The following is a 20,741-nucleotide window of genomic DNA, read 5'->3' on the forward strand; positions in this document are numbered from 1 at the left end:
CCTGGTTTGGTTTCAACCTCTCTGAGCTGAACAGGAGGGTCGGCTGCCCTTCCACTGCCATTGTGCTAATTGACTCATCAGCTCCGTGCTTGGCCCGGCCAAACCGGCCATTTCAGCTAATGCAGACAATATGGTTCTCTGACAGGCAGGAGGGCCAGCCTTCTGTCCTCTGCATGGTCTCTACAGGACGCCTGCTCTCTCATCACGTTTTGAGAGATACCGCTATGCTAAATGGGATAAAGAGAAAACAACGATTGACTGATTTATGACTGACCTTTACAGGATTAGTTCACCCGAGAATGAAAATTCATGATTTATAAACTCATATGATTTTTTTTTTCTTCTGTGGAAATACGGAATTATGTTCTTGCCCATTTTTTCCATAAGCTTCAAAATGGACATAAAATTAGAGTAAAATTATCTTAAAAGTAGTCTTAAGAAATCATGCTTTATGTGATGAACCAAAATTGAAGTCTTTATTCACTGATAATGTATGAATACTTAAGATTACACCGTTGCAACCAGATCTGTACTTGCAAGCAGAACCTGAGAACCAGTTTTGTGCACAAATCATTTAGACTGGTTTTGTAAAACACTTTATTGATGATTGAATTAGACTTTGCTACTTATTTGGTTAACGTGTCAAGGAGATCTAGCGCAGATGTTTTACATAAAGCTATTGTATGACTTCAGAAGACTTGGAATATAGTGTACAGGTCGTATGAACCACCTTTCTTTGATTTTGGAGCTTGACAGCTCCAGTCTCCATTCACTTTCATATATTGGAAAATAATGCACCTTTTGGTTCCAGAATGAAAGTCATAAGGGTTTGGAACAACATTTGGTTGAATAAATAATGACATAACTTTAATGTTTGTGCATTCCAGTTATAAAGTCTGCATGGAATGAAAATTAATTTTCTAAAGGCATGCTATTCATCTTATTGTGAATGTTTCATCCATGCTTGTTTAAATTTTGGAGGATATAAAATTCAATCAAAATGTCTTTCCATGGAATGACAGACTTCTCCAAACAGTTTGTTTCATATAAACCCCGTCACTTCTTTACAATTGACTGAGAGATCACATTTTCTCCCTCCAATCAACAACCCATAGAATCAAATCACACCCTAAAAAAAAAAAAAAAAAGCCTGTCGCTACTTTAGTTTCATTGTGACATTGAAAAATGATGAATTGTGAAAAAGAAAAGCTGCATTCGCCAGATTCAGTCTGTGGCCTTCCTAAACCTCTTCCCCCATTTTAGGACACTGAATAGTGGTACATGGTCAGGTTCTACAATGGAGGAGTCGGGCAAGGCAACACGGTTTAAGCCAGTTTCTTGTTTCCTTGATAGAGTGTTTTGATAAGATTTCTTGGTAAGTTGCTGAAAAGCAACTATTAGGAAGTCTGAGATGGAGCGAGCGCTATAGCGGAGCCATCTATTTACAGTGCCTGTTTGTGCTCAAGCCCCAGGCTGCCCACCACTTTCTGTTTCTTCCTCTCTGTTGCATCGTTTTAATTACTAGTTGTGTTGTCACTGTCAGCAGGCTCTGTCTGTCTGCTACAATCTTCTCCTTTGCCTGAGTTTTCCTTGAAAGTACACTGCACTGAGTGCAATTAACTCCTATAATTTCCGTTCTGTGGCATGAAAGTAACAAATGTGCTTTCTGCAGTAAGACACACCAAACAGACCTAAACAGTATACAATGCATAAGATTACATGTTACTAATAGACAGTCATTTGAATGGAATCTCCTACTCTGCAAATTACGTTTTTTACCATCTATTCAACAGCCACCCACCCTATGACATTTGGCCAGTGATTATAGACTGAAAACTTCAGAAGGCGCATAATGAGGCACTATTAATAGAATTATAATGATTATAATAATTTTGTCTTAAAAGATTATTGTTCCATACCATATATTACAATAACCTTTTATGCATTTATGTTAAAAAATTATTATTATTTTTTTTAGAAAAGGGAATAGAAGAGTGAAATGAAATTTTAAAAACAATTCAATCATTTATTGATCATTATAATTATTTTATTTATATAATGTAATCTGAATTTTATTGAATTCAAAAGAAAAACAATTATGATTAATAAATAAATAACTGAATAACTTTATAGTCCACATACATTGGCACTCTTGAAGTGAATCGACCATTCATAGGTGATGTGTTTAACTTTTTCTCATGTGAAAGAGCCTAAAGAAAGATGCATGTTTAAGCAAACTGACTGGCATGTTTTTGTTTACTTACAAAACTACTATTTATTTCTTTAAAGGATACTATGAAGGACAAGCAAGCAACTAACTTCCTTAAAACATATTAAGGCTTCATTCTCTGTGTTAATAGAATGAGCAAACTTTTACATTCATGTAAATATTTGCTCATGCAACAGACTCTGGTTCAGAAGTGAACTACCTAAGCTATGCTTTTTTAAAACATTACGTCTAATGTATGCACAGAGGATATGAATCAGGGAAATGTCACTTTAATCAGAGCATTATGTTTGATTAATGATGTAATTATGGGTGTTAAATAGTGACTGAAGTGTTTTGGGCAGGCTGTTCACTTCATGCATCAGCAGGACATTACGAAACACCATTAAGGCATTACAGAGGAGCCCAGTCAAAAGAACAACCATAAAGGCTGCTGCTCATTACACCAGTGGCATCTGTGAGATTCAACGCACTACCCCATCAGCCCACAGAGAAGGTCCCGTCACACAGAAACACACGACCAAATGGGCCTGAACACCCAACATCTACAGTCATCAAAGAAGCCCTTAGCCAGCAGGGGCAATGGCCTGGACCTGATTACTGTCTTCACATCTGATATTACAGCTTCCATACTTGAAGGAAAAGTTATTATAGATGCCCAGGAGCAAGAAATGGGGGCTGCATTTAATACAAACTGGCTGTTTTGTTGCATTATAAGTCAGCAGCTTTGAAACGGTACACTTTCAGCCATGCAGAGTTGAAACTTCTTCATTTGGTTTTAAAACTTTTTCCTCAAAAAATTCGGTTTGCAAGAAGAAATGTAGACGTAGATGCTGACCTGTTTTCCCATGAATCATAAATACCTCAATTTGATTTACAAGTTAAGCCCACTCCAAATCTCAGAAATAAATTCCGTCAGTATTAATTACATACTCGGATTGTCAGAAAATAAGCACCTGCTTCCAACATAGCTCCCTCTGGAGCAGAACAGTTTTCACAGCAAAGGCAGGTGAGACTGAAAGGTATAGAAAAAGACCAAAACAGACACGTCTCCTCTTTTGACTCATCTCCAGTAAGCTGGTTGTCATGGCAGGAAGGAATCCAGCTGCTAGACAGAACAGGCAATGCTCACAGACGCTTAGTGACGGGTACTCATGTCTAGAATAGTATTTCTATTAATGTTAGTAAGCTAAAATTGTATTTTCTTAAATAGCTATTTTTTTCCAGACAACAAATAAACCTAATGCTAACTGATTATATCAGTGCGTAACACTATTTTTTGACAGCATGCTAGTAGTCTGACCAAGGCTTTGACCAACTACAGTTCTTTAGAACTTTATCAAGACAATCTGGATTCATGGAAATAAGAATGAGTGGCAAAAGCTTCTTACTTCTTACAAGACTCCAAATAAATGTAGTGTCAAGGACTACCTACCTTTTTCTGCATCTCCTTATGAGTCTAAGCTGAACTCAAATGGCACTGGGAATTGGGTAAGAGACAAACATAAATTACTTGTGGAAATTGTGAGATGAAACCATGCTGATGACCTGGGTCTGTGGTGGAGTAGTGAGTTTGACGTGTAATTAAACTCTAGGTTCTGTGGGGTGCGGACTGGATCGACTCCATTCCTAGAGCTTCCGAACAAATCTTTGGGGTGCGGAAGCAAACCAGAGGTTACCCCATGAGTCAGTCTCCTAGACCTCCTCCTGTCCAATTTTAGGGGAAAGCCAGGTCTATTGGAGATGTCCAGTAGCTTTCTTAGGCGTGCCAAAGGAACATGACAGACACAGTGTAATCACCATGTCGAAAATCTCAGAGTGAAAAATATAATACACCGGTGTTTTGCCAGATGAGAAGTTTATCTAGGTTTCATCTTTATACTCTTAATTTATAAGTTTTAATTTTCCTTGCTTTTATTTTGTGATCATTTTAATTCCTGTGTAAAGCACTTTGAATTACCATAGTGTATGAAATGTGCTATATAAATAAACTTGACTTGCCAACATAACCCCATGTATCAAGCAACAAAGGAGCAGAGCGCCTCCTGCTGGTAGATCTGAGCAGATGTAGAAGACCATGCTCGCTGCAAAACCAATGGATCTGAGAAAGATGCTGAATATCATTCAAGCAAAAAGCAGAGGTGAGCTTTTATGAAGTTAAATAATTTATGAAGTTTTTTTTTTTCTAATGTAAAGTCAGAAAGTCAAGAGTGACATAAGCTTGATTAATGTTCTAGGAGAGTTTATTTTTTTATCCTCCAACACAATTACTATGAAAAACTGGACTTCACTAAACTTTGAAAAACTATTGTTTAATACCTTCAAATTATAACATCAGAAACCCCACACCTATTTGCCATTTAGAGACCTTTAAACTCCAAACAGCCTGACTCTGAAGCAAGTGCCAATTCTTTCACATGCTCAAAGTACATGAGGACTTTTTCCTATCTCATACAGGCACACAGTTGAACATCTCTCTCCAAACCACAGTCTAGTCAAGATGAGACATGAATACTCCAAGGAATGTGCATTTCAATGTGAACCCCATTAACACACACTCATTTCATTCCTCTTCCAGTTGCTAGTCATGAAATATTGCCACTTAAGTTAAACAGAGCCAGTGATAAGTCACTGCATCTTCTGTTAATAGGTCAGTTTCACATAAATCTACTGGTCCCAGAAAAACAGACATTAAACACTCAAACTTAAAATTCCAGCAGGGAAGTTTTAAAGCTTTTGAACTGTAAACTGAGTAAATGAAAAGGCCTTTCTATTAGATCTGCATTTGTGTTATGACAGCATCGATTTTGACAATGAAATATTGTACTACTTGCAGCCAAATGCAAGTGTCAATCAACACAAGTGGCAGAACAATTGTTTTCACTTGCAGTGTGCACGTCTTGATTCTTTTGCTCCTGTGTTAATGAGAACATGGCGTGTTATGCATTAAGAAAGCAAAGCACACATACAACTTATCTTCCACTGTTTATTTGTTGGTGACTTTACATGTTTAGAAAAAGAACCCAAGGATTTTTCCTCCTGTGTGTTTCCGTCTGGCCTCCTCGTGGTCCATGATGCCAGCTGAGGTTGTCAAAACAATGAATCTGCAAAGAATAAAAAGAGACAAAAAACATTACCAGGCTATCCAAGATGGTGCTGCCCTTTGAATACATTTCGCCCAAGGCAGATGTTTAGATGACTCTGCACTGCATCACTGACATTTGCAAGATCTTAAATGTCAACACAAAGCAATGAAAAGGGATCATTTGTGACAAATGTAGGCAAATTTGGGCAAAACCAGCCTTTAGGTGGTCAAGACGACAATTCAGTTACAAATAATGAACAAAAGTTAAATCAAACATGACTATGAATGGTTGACCAACGCAGATTTCTTTTAATGGTTGACTTGAGTGCAAAGTGGCCAAAAGCCAATATAATGCTGATATCCGTCAATTAAAGACAAATGAAAATGTTCAAGTGCATAATCCAATTTTTTTAAACAATAAACATGTTTTTTTATTTAGAGCTGCAAAATGTATAACTCAAAAGATAGTTGAGGTGTATCGTTTTTTTGCAGTTTGCCTCGTCAGGTGCTTAATGTGCAAGACGTGTTTTCGTCAGTGCAGAACTTAAATTTCATACGCATATTCTCGATCTGTAAATGTTAGAAAGTCTTGCAAATATTTCCATTTTGCTGTCAGGAGTGGACGAGCCTTATACTAGTCTCTGCTAAACTTCACAGACTACAGTGAACGAGCGCCACCGCAAGCATGCGCACCAAACAGATGGAGCGCAATAGAATAGGAGTGCAAATAAGTGTATTCTTATGACACCATATATTAGGGGTGCAGAATTGTCCACATCCGCATCGCGATGCAGTAATGGACCATAATCGATTATACACAACTGACGTTTCTCTTAGATCATTCGTCACATACGCACTTCTCATGCTAACGTAAAATGGCGGAGGGGGGCGAAACAAAAGCGAGTAATAAAAAAAAAAAATTCCACCCACTATTTTAACAGCGCGTGAACTCAAGTGTGTATATATAAAAATAGTAATATAGCATATATGGGTTTTTTCCAAAAGAGAAAATGTAGAAAATACAAATATACCATAAATCGCAATTCTGCCAAAAAAAGATTTTTTTTCCCACATCATCCAGCCCTATTTAAAGCGAGGGGAGAACGATTGCTGCTGTGACTGGTTTTCTTTATAAGATTTTTTTTATAACAGCTACACGGCCTTATCTTGTTGAAGTAGTGCATATTTACATATATGAATGACCATTTGAAACATTGTATGTTTTTTTTACACACAGCAAAAATAGCATGTTTTTGACCGAAATTTTAATTGTCAGCAAGCCGACTATCTAGATTGCACGGTAAATGTTTAAATGCTTGTCAACGAATGTGATACTGCATTTTATTCAAAAATAAATGTCTTCAATACATTTTGGCTTTAATATTTCCCCAAGAAATAGGCAAGAATGAACCTGATGTCCTTCATGATTACGGTTCTTTCCTACAACAAAGCACTGAACTCGAACTCGTAATCAAGCCTTCACATGCGATCAGAAATTTCCTACTTATTACTTCTGAAGGCAGCATAAATCTAGCCTGACTACGTCAGACTTCCTACTTCCGCTAATTTCATTTCGCTCCTGTAGTCAGTCTGAGATAGCAGCCTATCTTTCAGTTTTCCACCGGCCTGAAAACAGTCGGGCCAATCAACGAACAGAGGGCGGGCTGAGAGCCGTGACGTAGACGCTGATTGTACCGTGGATGCGTAGATTTACTTCACATAATCTGCAAAAGTCGTTCACAGCCATGTTCACTCCGGTATTTCGCTCGATGGTTTTGTTTTCGCATCATACATGTGTTTACAGTGGAAGTTAGATGCGGCTGAGCATGCGCATAACACACGCCATAACCAAACGTTATGCGATTGGCTTACGGGTAACCAATGATTTTAAACTTCAGACAAGCGCCCCCCGCGAGAGAGAAAACACTTCTCTATTATGCTATTCCAGACTCTGTCTACGAAGCAAAGCGAAGTAGCAGAGTCTGGTATTACCAGGCTAGCATAAATCTGCTCTGATGCAAACAAAAGTCAGAGCCTGATACTAGGTTACTATACTGTATTAAATTTCTAGCTCAAGTTTACTTTGTGAAAACTCTACATATAAATACCAATTATGTTAATGTTAAAAAATCTAAAATCTCAGAAAATTCAGTACACAACTTCTGACAATTCTAAACAAAATAATCAGTAGCCATGTTTCCTAAGTTACAAATTTAACTTGAGCGCAAAAATGGAATAAATAGTAGCAACTTTATCAAATATTTTCATTTAGCCTATCATTTTCTTTATTACCTCGGAGCGCACGGACGAAACAAATGCAGTCATGTTATCTTGAGGCAGGTAATTACACCGAACCACTTTGACGACTGCTCAGACATTTCAGAACTAAAACAGCATTTGAGATGCTGTGCAACGAGATTATGCCATCCCGGTTATGCCGTCCCATCGCAGTCACATGACATTTTTGATGCATATTGAGGAATTTTTGTAAATGTTTCCATCGTTGTTCATGCATAGGATTTCTTATTGAATAATTTTTTTTATCTGACTCAATTTAGCACATACTTTTTTTATGCGCATCACATTAAGTGGATGGAAGCAGCTTGTGAAAGATAGCATAAAGCTTATATAAAACAGTAAAATGCAAAAAAAAAAAAAACACTAAGCATTTACTCACCCGAACTGTCTGGACGGGAGAAGGTTGTTCTGCCACTTCTCCAGATCCTTCAACTGCACATCGAACCGTGGGCTGATAACACCACACTGCATTACAGATAAAAAGTTCAGAAAAAGTGCTAGAACTCCTACTTCATTTACATAAAACACCAGTAGCAAAAGGTAGAGTTCATCAGTAAGTAATATGAACTAGAGGTCTGCAAGCCCGTCGGGTCCCGACAAAGTCCGACACGCTGAGTCCGTTCGGGCACGGGCAATTTTTTTTTTTTTTACAGATCGGGCTCGGGCTCATTTAGCTTCTCTCCTTTCATCGTGCCCATAATATACGTGCAGAGCGCAGGCTACTGTATGAAATTGTTATTTTGATATTATAAATATGCAACGCAATATGCGATTACGTGAGTAACGCGACGCGCGTGCAATGCATTAGGTGACAGTTGACCATGCAGAGCATCAGGGAGAAGTTAGAGCGTAAAGAGTTACTAAAAGTTCACAATACTTCTGGAAAAGCTGCATTTTGAAAGTTTTGATTTGATTACCAGAAAATACATCAATTTTTTGCAGAAATTTGTGGAAAAGAAAACATTTAATAGAAATGATTTTTTATTATTATTATTAAAATGGTTGTTTTTATGAATATACAAACATCACAGACAATGGCAGACAGCGACCAAGGCAGCTCTAGCATTATGTCAATAACACTTCAATAACTGTAAAGAAACAGTCATTTATAGAAGTAAACATGCCTAAAGCACCGAATTTCATGTAGGCCTACCGGTTAAAATGTGAACGGTACCCAACCCCACCAATAAGGCACTCCATGTTTTATACGGTGAACGTAGTAGATTGTGATCTCTCCACGCAAGAAAGCCCTTTAGTTGTCACTAAACATGCACCACAGTACAAGTCTCTCATACTAAATGGGTGTAATTCTAGACATTTGTGACCATCTAGTGAAGGTTTATTAAACCACACTTACCTTGTTCAGCCTCCCTGTGAGATTGACAACAATTTTCCCGGCTCGGTGATCATCAATGATCTCAAATTCTCCAATGTAACCTGCAAAGATCACAACCAGCTTGAGCAGCTTGTTTCTCGAGATATAACATCAGAATCTGCTGAAAACACTGAAAGGCTAAGGTACTAACTCACCATGCTTCATCATCACAGTAAGAAAGCGCACTATAACTTTAGAGCAGGGCCTGATGAGAACCTGGCGTTTCCCACGTTTCTCAGCATTGTTGATGCTTTTCAGCGCATCAGCGAGAACGTTCATGCGCACCATGATGCCTGTGGAGACAAAAAAAAGTGTCATTTATCCATATATCCATTAAACAGCTTCATCCTCATAGCCACGGTCACAAGTCAAACCTCTACTTTAAAAACAGGTACACATTGCCAAAGCAGGTTAAAGACAAAACGACCATTTTCGGTTCGTTATATAGTCATGTGAAAACTGTATACGATTTTCTCCGACACTATGCGCAATGCTTAACGCTTTGGTAAGGGGTGAATTAGTTAGCAAACTAAGCTACCTTTGTTTGTCTCCACAATAATCCTTTGTACTTAAATACTGCATATATTTGTGATTAGAAAAAAGGCACCGGACTGCTTGAGGACTTTGGTTTGACTCTGGTTTAGTGTCTGTCCCCCAGAAACATGGGCAGAGGCACTACTGAATGGTGGAGGATGGCGAATCATGAATATCAGGGAAATATATGCGTTTATATAGTCACGATTGACCAAATGACTCAAAAATCTGGCGTTTAGGCTGCTCATAAACACATATTTCAGTCTAGCTGTTGTTGATACACAACGATGTCCGTGATTTTAAACAGATTATTCAAGCATTGTAGGAATCCTGAACCTTACCAGTTCTGCAATATGGCGGAAAGAGGAAGGAAGAGGGGCGCGCGGTGCAATTTGGGAAAATATGTACTCTCGCGAGAGCACAGAAGGACTGTCTGCATGTTTAAACATCTAAACGGTACTGCCACCTAACTGTCTGGAGCGCCTCTTTGACACGCTTCAACAACACAAACAAACAACAAGGTACAAATCTCTGAATATAACCGCAATTGTTCAGCCTTAGGTTGAGCATAGCTAGTACAAAGAACAGAAAACTCACAATAGAACAAACAAATAATTAAATAAAAGAAATACAAAAGGTATCCAAAAGAGAAATCTCTTTGACAAGCGTGTTTAACTAAACATAATTTTTTCATAACTGTCTTGTTTGCTTTTTCTCTTTATAGTCAATACTTATTGCACTCTTATATGCACTAGTATTCAGCTTTTTTAGAAAATTGTCTGTAGCCTACTATTAATGGTCTGCTATCTAAGCTAATGTTTAACTATACAGTCATGATCAAAAGTTCACACCTTGCAGAATCTGCAAAATGTTAATTATTTTAACAAAATAAGAAGGATCATACAAAATTCATATTATTTTTTATTCAGTACTGTCCTGAATAAGATTTTTACATAAAAGATGTTTACATACATTTACCCAACACGTTTTTACATGCCTTTAATTCTTAATACTGTGTGGTTCCATGATCCATGCTGGTTTTTTGTTGTTGTTGTTTGTGATGTTTGTTCTTGGGTCCCTTGTTTGTCCTGAGAAGTCAAACTGCCCAGTGTTCTTCCGAAAAACCCTCCAGGACCCACAAATTCTTTAATTTTCCTGCATGTTTTGCATATTTGAACCCTTTCCAGCAGTGACTGTATGATTTTAAGATCCTGAGATCCATCTTTTCACACTGAAGGACTCAAACACAACTATTTAAAAAGGTTCAAACGTTCACTGATGCTCCATGAAACACGATGCCTTATGAGCCCGAGGGTAAAAACCTTTTGCATTTGAAGATCAAGGTCAATTTTGTCCCAGCACATGTAAGTGTCTTCTGTAGCTTCCGAAGGTCAGTACTTAATGATAAAAAATGACCTTTAAACAAAATAAATATTTGGACATTTTCATCCTGTTCAAAAGTTTTTACCACCCGACTCTGTTTCCTTAGAGCATCAGTGAATGAACCTTTTGTAAAATATCTAAATAAAAAAGTAACGTATTTTGTATGACCCCTTTTGTTAAAATAATTAACATTTTGTAGATGCTGCAAGGTGTATTGTAAACTTTTGATCACGACTGCCATCTAGGCTCTCTCTCTCTCTCTATATATATATATATGTGTGTGTGTGAAAGAGAGAATTTCAAAAATGCCCTTGAAATCAAATAGTTACCCCTCTGAATTTGACAAATTGACTCAGCAGCATTTTTAAATTGTATTTATTTTTTGCCCTGACATCTTCTATGGCCCTATTTTCTGCCATCTACTAGAGGCTGGAAAAACAAAACACAACAAAAACAGGCCAAACACATTTCATGCATATTGTTTATTCTGTTGATCATTTCAGATAATGCTTCATAATCTCAACAGACTGTGCTTTTATTTTGTATAGCAGTACAAAAGGAGCTTTAAGCCATGCTTAAAGGTAAAAAAAAAGAAAAAAAAAGTCACTTAAATGTTAATGTCAGAGGAAGCATTGTTTGGGCCATATAATCTTTGATAGATGGCTTTAAGTGCCACACAGTCAACCACAAATCTGTCTGATCAGAGTCTATGGTGCATGTCCATTTTGCTGGTTCTTCAGTAAGAGATCCATGTAAGCGCCATCTATCAGATCCTCCTGCTTCACTCCCAGCTCCAGCATCAGCTGGTTTGCGATGGTCACTCCTTCTTCTCTGCTCTGGTGTTCTTTCATCACCACCTCAAGCTCCATGAAGTCCCCCAGGCCCTCCACAGAATCAACATGCACCCTGGTCTGCCCCACCATGTACAGCCTCCTCTCCTTCTTCACCTGCCCCACTTGCCCCAGTGCATCCGTCAGAACCTTGACAAGCCCCTGTGGGTCGCTGGTAGGGGTTATGGAGTAGTTCGACAGCTTGGGTCCTTCTGTATCTGGCCTCTCATAGAAGATCAACTGTCCTGTCCCATCCTGGAGGTCCCTGAGTTTCAGCCGTCCTGCGGGCACTTTGAAAAACGTGTCCTGCTGACGGATCACAGTCCCATCTGTACCGCTCAGCTTCTTTGCACACTGCGTGAGGTAACGCAGGTCACGCAAAACTGCTTTTATTTCTACATTTGACGGCATGTTCACACAAAAGTAGATCCAGGAGCTCTTGTTGCTTTGGCGCGCTTACACACAACTATAAAGCGCATGTGCGGTAGTTGGTGACGCTATTGATTCTCCAGATGATTCGAATCTTTTGAATCAGTTCACGATCACGAAGAAGAACAAATCCTAAACGTTATGTTACAGTCATTCGTTAAAAACTCAACCTAAGTTGTTTTCAACCTAAAAACGTCTTGTTGTACTTTATTACAATTATTAATAATCATAACAAATATTTAAATATCATAAACGCTTTGCTCACAAATGTCTAGCTGCTAAAGCACACCTATGTCCCTCCTCCATTTGGTCAAGCTAGTCAACTATAAAAAAGACAATAATAATACATTTTCATTATATGGTCATCAATAGTATACTTCCCTTCCCTTTCTTATCTTGATATGAACAAGATTGACTTGACGAATTAAACATAAATCGATCCGAAATGAACACGTATTTGTTCAGTGAAAGGAGCATATACGTAATACGTTAACTATGTCCATACAATTATGTGTTTTGTGCTATAATCAGTCTTTGACGGTAGGATGAAAATATGAGCTCTCAGAAGGTGACGAGAACGATTCGTTCACTTACAAGATTCATCCAAAAAACGCCACTACTGCGCATGCGTACACAAGTAGAGCTTTTCACTGCTGTGACTGAAGTCAAATGTCGCGTAGAACTCAAATGGATTTCTAAACAAAATATTTACACGGCTTTAATGCGCTGACATTTTTAGGTCAATTGGATTTTTTTTAGCTATCGTAATAGCACGTAATCCGTAGTGTCACTAGTCTTCTTTGCTTTGCAGAGACATGTTTACATCCCAGACCTCTTCCTTCCAGGAGTCCATAGACGTGGATGAAAGGGATGTAGACTTCGACAACGAAGAGATCGCCGGATTCAGCCAGAAGATACAACAGATTAACAGCTACTATGCAATATACTACTACCAAAACACAAGGTACAGTGGTTTTCACTTACTGGTCATGAGATAGTGACTTTGTGCCAAGGAGGTTTTCCAACTGCAGAATGCTTTGCAAAATGCTAGTTGTTTTAGAAATGTTTTGTCCTTTTATGCCTCATATTAAAGAGTATTTGAGATTTATGCATGTGTACTTAGGTCTAGCCAATTTGGCTTCTTTTCTACGTATATGAGTTAAAATTCACTGTTTTTGTGCTTATGAATTAAGAGTTGCATGACATGAAGAGCAATGTCTTACATTGGCAGCATAGTTCATAATAGTGAGTTAGTCTTATGAAATAATATGACTGTATCATGGATGAGTTATACACAGTATATGGACCCTAATATGTATGCAAGACATTGTAAAACACCACACATGAACATGTAGGCCATTTATAACCTGGGAGATCTTAACGTATCAATGCTTATAAAGTATTAAATGCATTATCGAACTACCCAGATCTGAGGCTTCTGGAGAGAGTGTGGCCTGGAGCCAGAGGAGATCAGACTCAACCACAAGTCAGGATGACTTTAGGTAAAGAGGGGTCCATCCATCATCTCTCAGTCATCGCAGTCCAGTGGCTTTCAGTGTTGTGATGGAAGAAAAATCATGGCTTTAGTCAACAAATGCACACAGGATTCTGCATCTGGCTTTTCATCATGTTGACATGCTCATCTCATTCATAACCATTGAACTAATCTGTCTAACGGCAAACTCTTTAGTATGTATCTTTGCTAGGTGCCGTTGGTGATTCTGTGTACATCTATGGTTCATTAACTGCTTGTCTGTCCGCTTGTTCACTTTGCCCTTCTTTGTTGATATTATAGTTTTTTAACACATATTTTTCACTCTTAAAGTCTCACCCTGCTGGACGCCAGCTTGCCATCCGAGGCGGAGCCAGAACTACGAAGCTACATCTCCCGCAGGCTGAGCAAGGGCGCTTTGCTGGGGGGTATGGGTAACATTGCCACCGTGGAACTAAGGTAGACCATATCAGTGTTGTTATTGTTAACTAACACTATAAAAAAAATATTTTAGTTAATTGTAATGAAGCTGAAATAAAATACATGTAATAAAACGTTACCTTTTAAAACGTAGAAATGTTAACTTAATTTTAAATGAAAATTAAAAATATTGCTTTCGCAACTAACTGAAATAAGTTGAAGATGAAGTACTAAAATGACTAGTTTTTAGCTATCCTTCAGTGCACAAATAAATATCCAGAACCATACCTCATTGTCATTCAGTATAATATAACCATGTATTTTCTTTCTTAACTGATTCAATGATTGTTGGTGTTCAAGCATCCCTGAGCAAGCGGTGGGCTGTTACTGCTGTCTGCTGGAGCAAGAGAAATCTCCAGAACAGCCTGAGGCCGATGGCAACGGCTGGGTGGTGTGTCTTCTCGGAGGATCAGAGAAGGGCCTGAATCTATATCCTCAAATCGCAAATGACTGACCATAAAGTAGCCATGAAACAGAAGTTTTAATAGTCTTTTCTTTTCCATTGTTCCGTATATCAGAGTGAAACGGCTAAGTAGAAAAATGTGGAATTGATTGTATGGTTGTAGTTTGCTATTGTTATGATGTCATGTGAGTGACAGATTGTCCCGTCCTCGCACCAGTAATCACAGAGAAGAGGTGTCACTGCAATCTGAGGGAGGGGAAGTTGTTTTGATTAAAGATTATGACGGCACATAAAAAAAAAGAAAATAAAAAAAAGATATGCATGCACAGGTAAATCATTTATAATAATAAACTGAGATATTCCATAAAAATAATTGTGCATTTTAATTTCATGGTGACTTTAAACTGAAAAAAACACCAAAAAAACAGCATTGTGCATTAAGGAATGAAGTGATATCAAGTTTTACCATTGCATTCAAATACTGTTCTCTCTTAATAGGATAATTAATTTTACTTAACCATACAAACATTCAGAATTGAGCTGGACAAGTACGTCCAGGGTCTGCAGGGCTGTTTGACTCCAGAGGTGAGGACAATTTATTTTTATTTTTTCAGAAACAATAGACATAACATTCATGTTGAAATCGGTCTGTTTTGTTGAAGTTATAAATCTGCTGGCACACTGCCTTTGATATTCATTTGCTGTAAACATTGTTGGTAACCTCTTGTTACAGATGCATAACTTGGAGACAGATGTCAGGCCCTACCTGAACCAGTGGTACGAAGAGTCAGTAATGCACATTCACAGAGTGGTTCAGCTGTTGCAGGCGAACGTCGGGTACCTTCTGCATGCTGTAAGAAACCACTGCTGTCTAGATCACATACACTTTACATCTGAAAACAATAATATACTGTATTAAATGAAATGGTAAATGAGCGTAACATCGCGTCTCTGCTGCAGGCTTTGAGTCACAAGCTTGTAGAGGTCACAGGGACGGATGAGAAGACAAAAGCAGATGTAGCAAGGTGAGCAGAAGAGAGTTCTTTTTACGCAGTACTCTTGCAGTTTAAGTACTGATAGTTACTGCAGCTTGATCAATTGTGTTGATTAGATTCATCAAAGCAGCAAGCCTGCAGGGTCTAGTCCAGGAAGACACCACTACAGCCTCCCTCTGTAAAGCCATGTCAGAGGACTCTCACACCAACCTGATCATCAACTGCTCAACCAGCCCTCCCACACTAACCAATGAAGGTCAGCTGGAGCATCATCATCATAAGCCACTAAATCTACAGGCTTTCTCCTTTCATGTTATTTTGATAATGTTGTGTTGTTATTTTAACCTCTGCAGTCAGTAACCGGTTCTGTGACGACTGGATCCAGGCCTTCCTCAATGCTGCTGAGCGCTTTAACCCTTTCCTCCTCCGTCAGATCCTGGAGAACTTTAAGCTTAAGGTTAGTGTGGTGTTCACTCATTTTTGTTGCTTGCTCAATTTACCTGATTAAAATTCTATAATAAATATTTATTAATAAATTCATATTACAGAAGTTTACTTAAAATACATTTGTGTTAGGAGCACATCAATAATTTCATTGGCTTTAACAAAGAATTGCTGAAAAGGTTACATTTAGCATGCTAACATGCTATCGGTAGCAAATAGTTAAAGGGATAGTCCACCGAAATTGAAAATTCTGTCATCATATACTCACCCTCATGTCATTCCAAAACCTTTCTTCTCCTGAACACAAAATAAGATATTTTGAAGAATGTTGATAACCATTGAAACTATATTTTTTGTCTATAAAATGGAAGTCAGTGGGATCCAAACCCGTCTGGTTACCAACTATTCTTCAAAATATCTTTTGTGTTCCGCGGACGAAAGGAAGTCATACAGGGTGAGGAATTGATGACAGAATTTTTGGGTGGACTATCTCTTTAAATGCAGGAGATTCATTTGAGTTATTCTAATTTTATTTGGGTCAAAGAATATTTTTTTAAATGTTATATTGGTAACCGTAACACTTTTTTCAGATCTCGCATAACACTTGTAACTACTCATTTGTTTCTGGTAACCCTCTGCAATCTGCAGTTTGATTTAATTATTAATATCTCAAACTAGTTTGTTGTAAACATATGCTTGCAGTATAATGTTACAGTATAATGTAGACGCAGTATAGTATGTTAAATGTAATTTAATACATTCGAAAATGAATCTTAAAAAAGTATTAAAAATCTTCTTTAATTACTGATATCATACACTCTTCACTTATTTCTGCTATTGTTCCGTCTCAACTGAAAACTGCTGTGATAACTCCTATAATTAAGAAACTGGGGGCTGATTCAAGTAACTTTGATCATTTTCGCCCCATTTCAAATCTCCCGTTTCTTTCTAAACTATTGGAAAGGTTTGTTGCAGCCCAAGTCCAGAATCATCTTTCTCATAATGGTCTGTGCGAGCAATTTCAATCTGGGTTTCATCCTTATCATAGTGTTGAGACCGCATTAGTTAAGATCTCAATGACTTATTGTTAGCTGCTGACTCAGGACTTTTATCTATACTAATTCTGCTCGATTTAAGTGCAGCATTTGATAATATCTCGCACAGCATTATGTTAGACAGATTGCAGTCTATTGGAATTATTGGTACCCCCTTGACTTGGTTTCGATCGTACTTTACGTACTCAATTTGTACAGTTGAAGCAGTTTCGTTCAAAGCCTTTGTATGTCAATACAGGTGTCCCACAGGGCTCAGTATCGGGTCCTCTTTTATTTATTATGTATCTTCGGAAATTCTTCTTGTTGGCTCAAAAACCAATCTGATGAAATCCACGTTCATCTGTGAATATTGACAACTTACCAGTGTCTGTATCTAAACAAGTTAAAAGTCTGGGGGTCATCCTTGACAGTACTCTCTCATTCGAAGCACACATTTAGTGTCATTTGCTCTGCTTATTTCCATATACGTAATATTAACCGACTTCGTCCGGCTCTCTCAGTAAAGAGCATGGCAATTCTTGTTCATGCTTTAGTCACTTCCCGTATAGATTATTGCAACGCTCTTTTTTTTTTTTTTTATGGACTGCCTTCAAAGCTACTCCACAAACTCCAGCTAGTACAGAACTCGGCTGCTCGAATCATCTGCAGAACTCCTCTAGCTGAACACATTACTCCCATATTACATTTGCACTGGCTCCCAGTTAAATATTGTACTAATTTTAAAATTCTTCTTCTTACAAGGCACTCAACAATCTTGCCCCTTCATACTTATCTGACCTTCTTCATATTTACACTCCTGCTCTGACTTTAAGATCATATTCTTCACTCACACTTGTTATCCCTCGAACTCGCACTACTTCCATGGGGTCCCGAGCCTTTAGTCATGCAGCTCTTTATTTATGGAACCTGCTGCCAAGATGTGCAAAAAATGTGTTTTTAAATCTCACCTTAAGACCCATCTTTTTCGGCAGGCTTTTATGTGATTACTTTTACATTTCAATACTGGTATCCAGGCTGTAATAATGAGTGTTTGTTTATTGTTGATTGTTTTATTGTGTTTGTAAGGTGTCCTTGAGTGTCATGTAAGGCACCTATAAAAAAAAAAAAAAGGTATAATAAAAAAAGTATAGACTTAAATTTGAACTAATAATAATTACTAATCAGCTAAATTATTAAATTAACAAAAAATCTGTATAATATCTGTTTATTATAATCTGTATATTACCCAACCTGATTTAAGAGTGATCATATTCAGAAATGGCAATTACATCATTATGACTGTCTTCAACATGCACATTCTTCTCCATGCAGGCCATCCAGGACATGAACAACCTGAAGCGCTTCATCCGTCAGGCTGAAATGAGCCACTACGCTCTGTTCCGCTGCTGTCTGTTCCTGCAAAGCTGTGGAAACGGGGATGTGCTGCTGCAGAACGCACGCGCCGAGCACAGCAGCTTTCCCGAGGCCTGTGGAATCATAAACGTGCTGGAGGAGTTCCTCAGTGAGCAGGCGCAGGGCACGCTGTACTGACACCTCCCCGCCTGCAGGGGGACACAGAGTTTCATACACTTACCTATCGGAGAGAGCACCTTGAAAGGAGTTACCCCTGAATTGCTATTCAGCCCCCATAATCATAGCAGTGTGGTCTGCATTTTGGGCACTTGAAAACACTAAATATAGTCCATCTTTTTGTGTGTTTTGAGGTTCAACAGCAAAGATTGAAAAAGATTTTGCTATGATGTGCTGCTGTATGTTGTTGTGGGTGCTTAAAAATCTGAATAGACCCTATAAAATGGGCCAATGAAAAATCCATGTGATTAAACTTTATTTAAATTATTCTTCTTAATAATGTGTATATGTTAACACAATAGTGTTTAAATGTGATTCTAGGGTGTAGTCTCAGCTGTGTAGCAGTCATTGTTTAGATTTTAAAACAAGTATTCAGCAGACCGCACTATACATTATAGGAAGCTAATCACGTAATCATGAAGCTCTCCACAAACTAATAGCCTATTATCACTCCACTCCATTTCTGAAGAAAAATTACTGTGACCTGCATAATGCATTGCCTGTTTTATCATTTTATTTTTTAGATAAGTGCATCATTTGATGTTTGATATTCCCTTTTGTTCTTGTTTGCTATTTCAAAACCTCTGATAATCATAAATTCAGAAATCGGATGTAAATGTAATGGTCGAAAATAACAGGGTTAAAAACATACCTTAAACATTATATATATATATATATATATATATATATATAGGAGACAGCTGTAAGTGGCAGTAATGTGTATAATTATGTGTGATTCTCCCTCTTGTTCAGATTTGACATGACTGTACTGTGAAAAATTTGTTCCAGGAACATTTCATTTGTGTGAATTTGTTAATTAAAGAAATGTATAACACTATGGATTGAGTTACTGTTAACTCTTTTTCCGCCATTGACGGAATTTTCCGGCTTTCTGTGTTTTCACTGTTATACGGTAGGGAGCGATGTTACATTTTCTGAAAGAGTACTGAATCTTCTGATAAAAAAAAAAAAAAATGCAGGAATAAATGGACTGTGAAGCTTTTAGGGGTGTTGATGGGGTGCTTCTCAATACTAATATTGTCCTCCAGCCCATGGCCCGGAAACCGATCGAATTCAGCCATCTTGGAGGACATCTCAATTCCAAAATGAGGAATGAGGAGTGTGGAAGCTTCCTGAGGAGTCATGAGGGAGGATACACAGGTGGATCCTTCCCTCGCATAATAAGGGGGTGGAGCTATAACACGAGGGAAGGAAACGAGGATGCACAACTAAGAAATGAGAAGCACCCATGGACTCGATCTGCTACGTCTATGTTTTGATCTTCATTCTAAATCCGATCCAGATATAGTCTTCGACTAAAATGCGATTTTCTCAGCTTTCTGCTCTAAATGTTTCTTTTTTTTAATGAAACTTAACCATATTCAAGTGTTGATAAAAAGGAATGCATAAAGCTAGAAAAAAACAGGGTTTTTTTGTTTTGTTTAAAAGGATAGGGTCTGTTCTTTTGACATATTACATGTTCAGATATTCATACAACAACATATTCAGGGGGCTATGAAACTTTTGTGAAAATGATCAAAAATGCTGGCAGTGGCTGGCAACTTTTTTCAAAAACACTGGTGGAGAAAGAGTAAACCGTTAACCTTGATTCTTAAATTCATGCAAGAATTAAAATAACACACTGTAAATTAATACAGGCTTACACTTCAAACACCTCATACAGGATGGAATAGGCAGAGAATAATCATAAGCTGTTTTACCTGTAGGATTAGTTGGTAGGAACCAATTGTAGATTGTTGTAGAATGTTATGTTATATCATAGTTAATTTAAAAGGACTTCAGCGGGACAGATTAAGTAGGAGTCTTGCCTGGAGGGAATAATCATTTAATACCATACGTTTAATGTATCAGGATTACAACACATAATTGCATACTGGAACTACTGTACTTCAACATATATATATATCAACATATATATCAATATATGTATATTGAATTTCACTGAAAGTCACCACCCCAAAAAAATGTATATACAGTATTGTTACATCCTAAACATTTTACATATTGACATTAATTCAAGGAAATATCACAAAATAACAACAATGCACCTTGTAAGTATAGAGAAGAGAAAACCATGCCTCGAAAAAATATAGGATTAAACGATAGCATGGTTAATAAAAT

At 37.7% G+C, this 20,741-nt stretch overlaps 2 protein-coding genes across 4 annotated transcripts; one reads left to right on the forward strand and one right to left on the reverse strand.

Moving 5' to 3' along the window:
• Nucleotides 1-5,199: 5,199 nt before the first annotated feature.
• On the reverse strand, nucleotides 5,200-9,943 carry rps15a (ribosomal protein S15a; the record flags this gene model as incomplete). 2 transcript variants are annotated; one of them, XM_084393789.1, is made up of 5 exons in its annotated part: nucleotides 5,200-5,331; nucleotides 7,990-8,075; nucleotides 8,968-9,047; nucleotides 9,141-9,278; nucleotides 9,861-9,943. In XM_084393789.1, 4 exons carry the CDS (start codon nucleotides 9,271-9,273, stop codon nucleotides 5,238-5,240), a joined length of 393 nt encoding a protein of 130 aa, XP_084249915.1. In that variant the 3' UTR covers nucleotides 5,200-5,237. The 2 variants fall into 2 exon arrangements, with proteins under 2 accessions (XP_084249915.1, XP_084249914.1); XM_084393788.1 differs by lacking the exon at nucleotides 9,861-9,943 and having other exon boundaries at nucleotides 9,141-9,303.
• Nucleotides 9,944-12,776: 2,833 nt separating this feature from the next.
• cUnh17orf75 (chromosome Un C17orf75 homolog) lies at nucleotides 12,777-18,948 on the forward strand. 2 transcript variants are annotated; one of them, XM_084408810.1, is made up of 10 exons: nucleotides 12,777-13,125; nucleotides 13,589-13,663; nucleotides 13,987-14,112; nucleotides 14,434-14,562; nucleotides 15,064-15,121; nucleotides 15,270-15,389; nucleotides 15,497-15,561; nucleotides 15,648-15,787; nucleotides 15,885-15,988; nucleotides 18,342-18,874. In XM_084408810.1, the coding sequence occupies exons 1-10, from the start codon at nucleotides 12,977-12,979 to the stop codon at nucleotides 18,558-18,560; spliced, it is 1,185 nt and encodes a 394-aa protein (XP_084264936.1). In that variant the 5' UTR covers nucleotides 12,777-12,976; the 3' UTR covers nucleotides 18,561-18,874. The 2 variants fall into 2 exon arrangements, with proteins under 2 accessions (XP_084264936.1, XP_084264937.1); XM_084408811.1 differs by lacking the exon at nucleotides 13,589-13,663 and having other exon boundaries at nucleotides 12,785-13,125; nucleotides 18,342-18,948.
• The last annotated feature ends 1,793 nt before the right edge of the window (nucleotides 18,949-20,741 follow it).

This window comes from Rutilus rutilus (assembly GCF_951802725.1).
Source record: "Rutilus rutilus genome assembly, chromosome: 1".
Taxonomy (NCBI): domain Eukaryota; kingdom Metazoa; phylum Chordata; class Actinopteri; order Cypriniformes; family Leuciscidae; genus Rutilus; species Rutilus rutilus.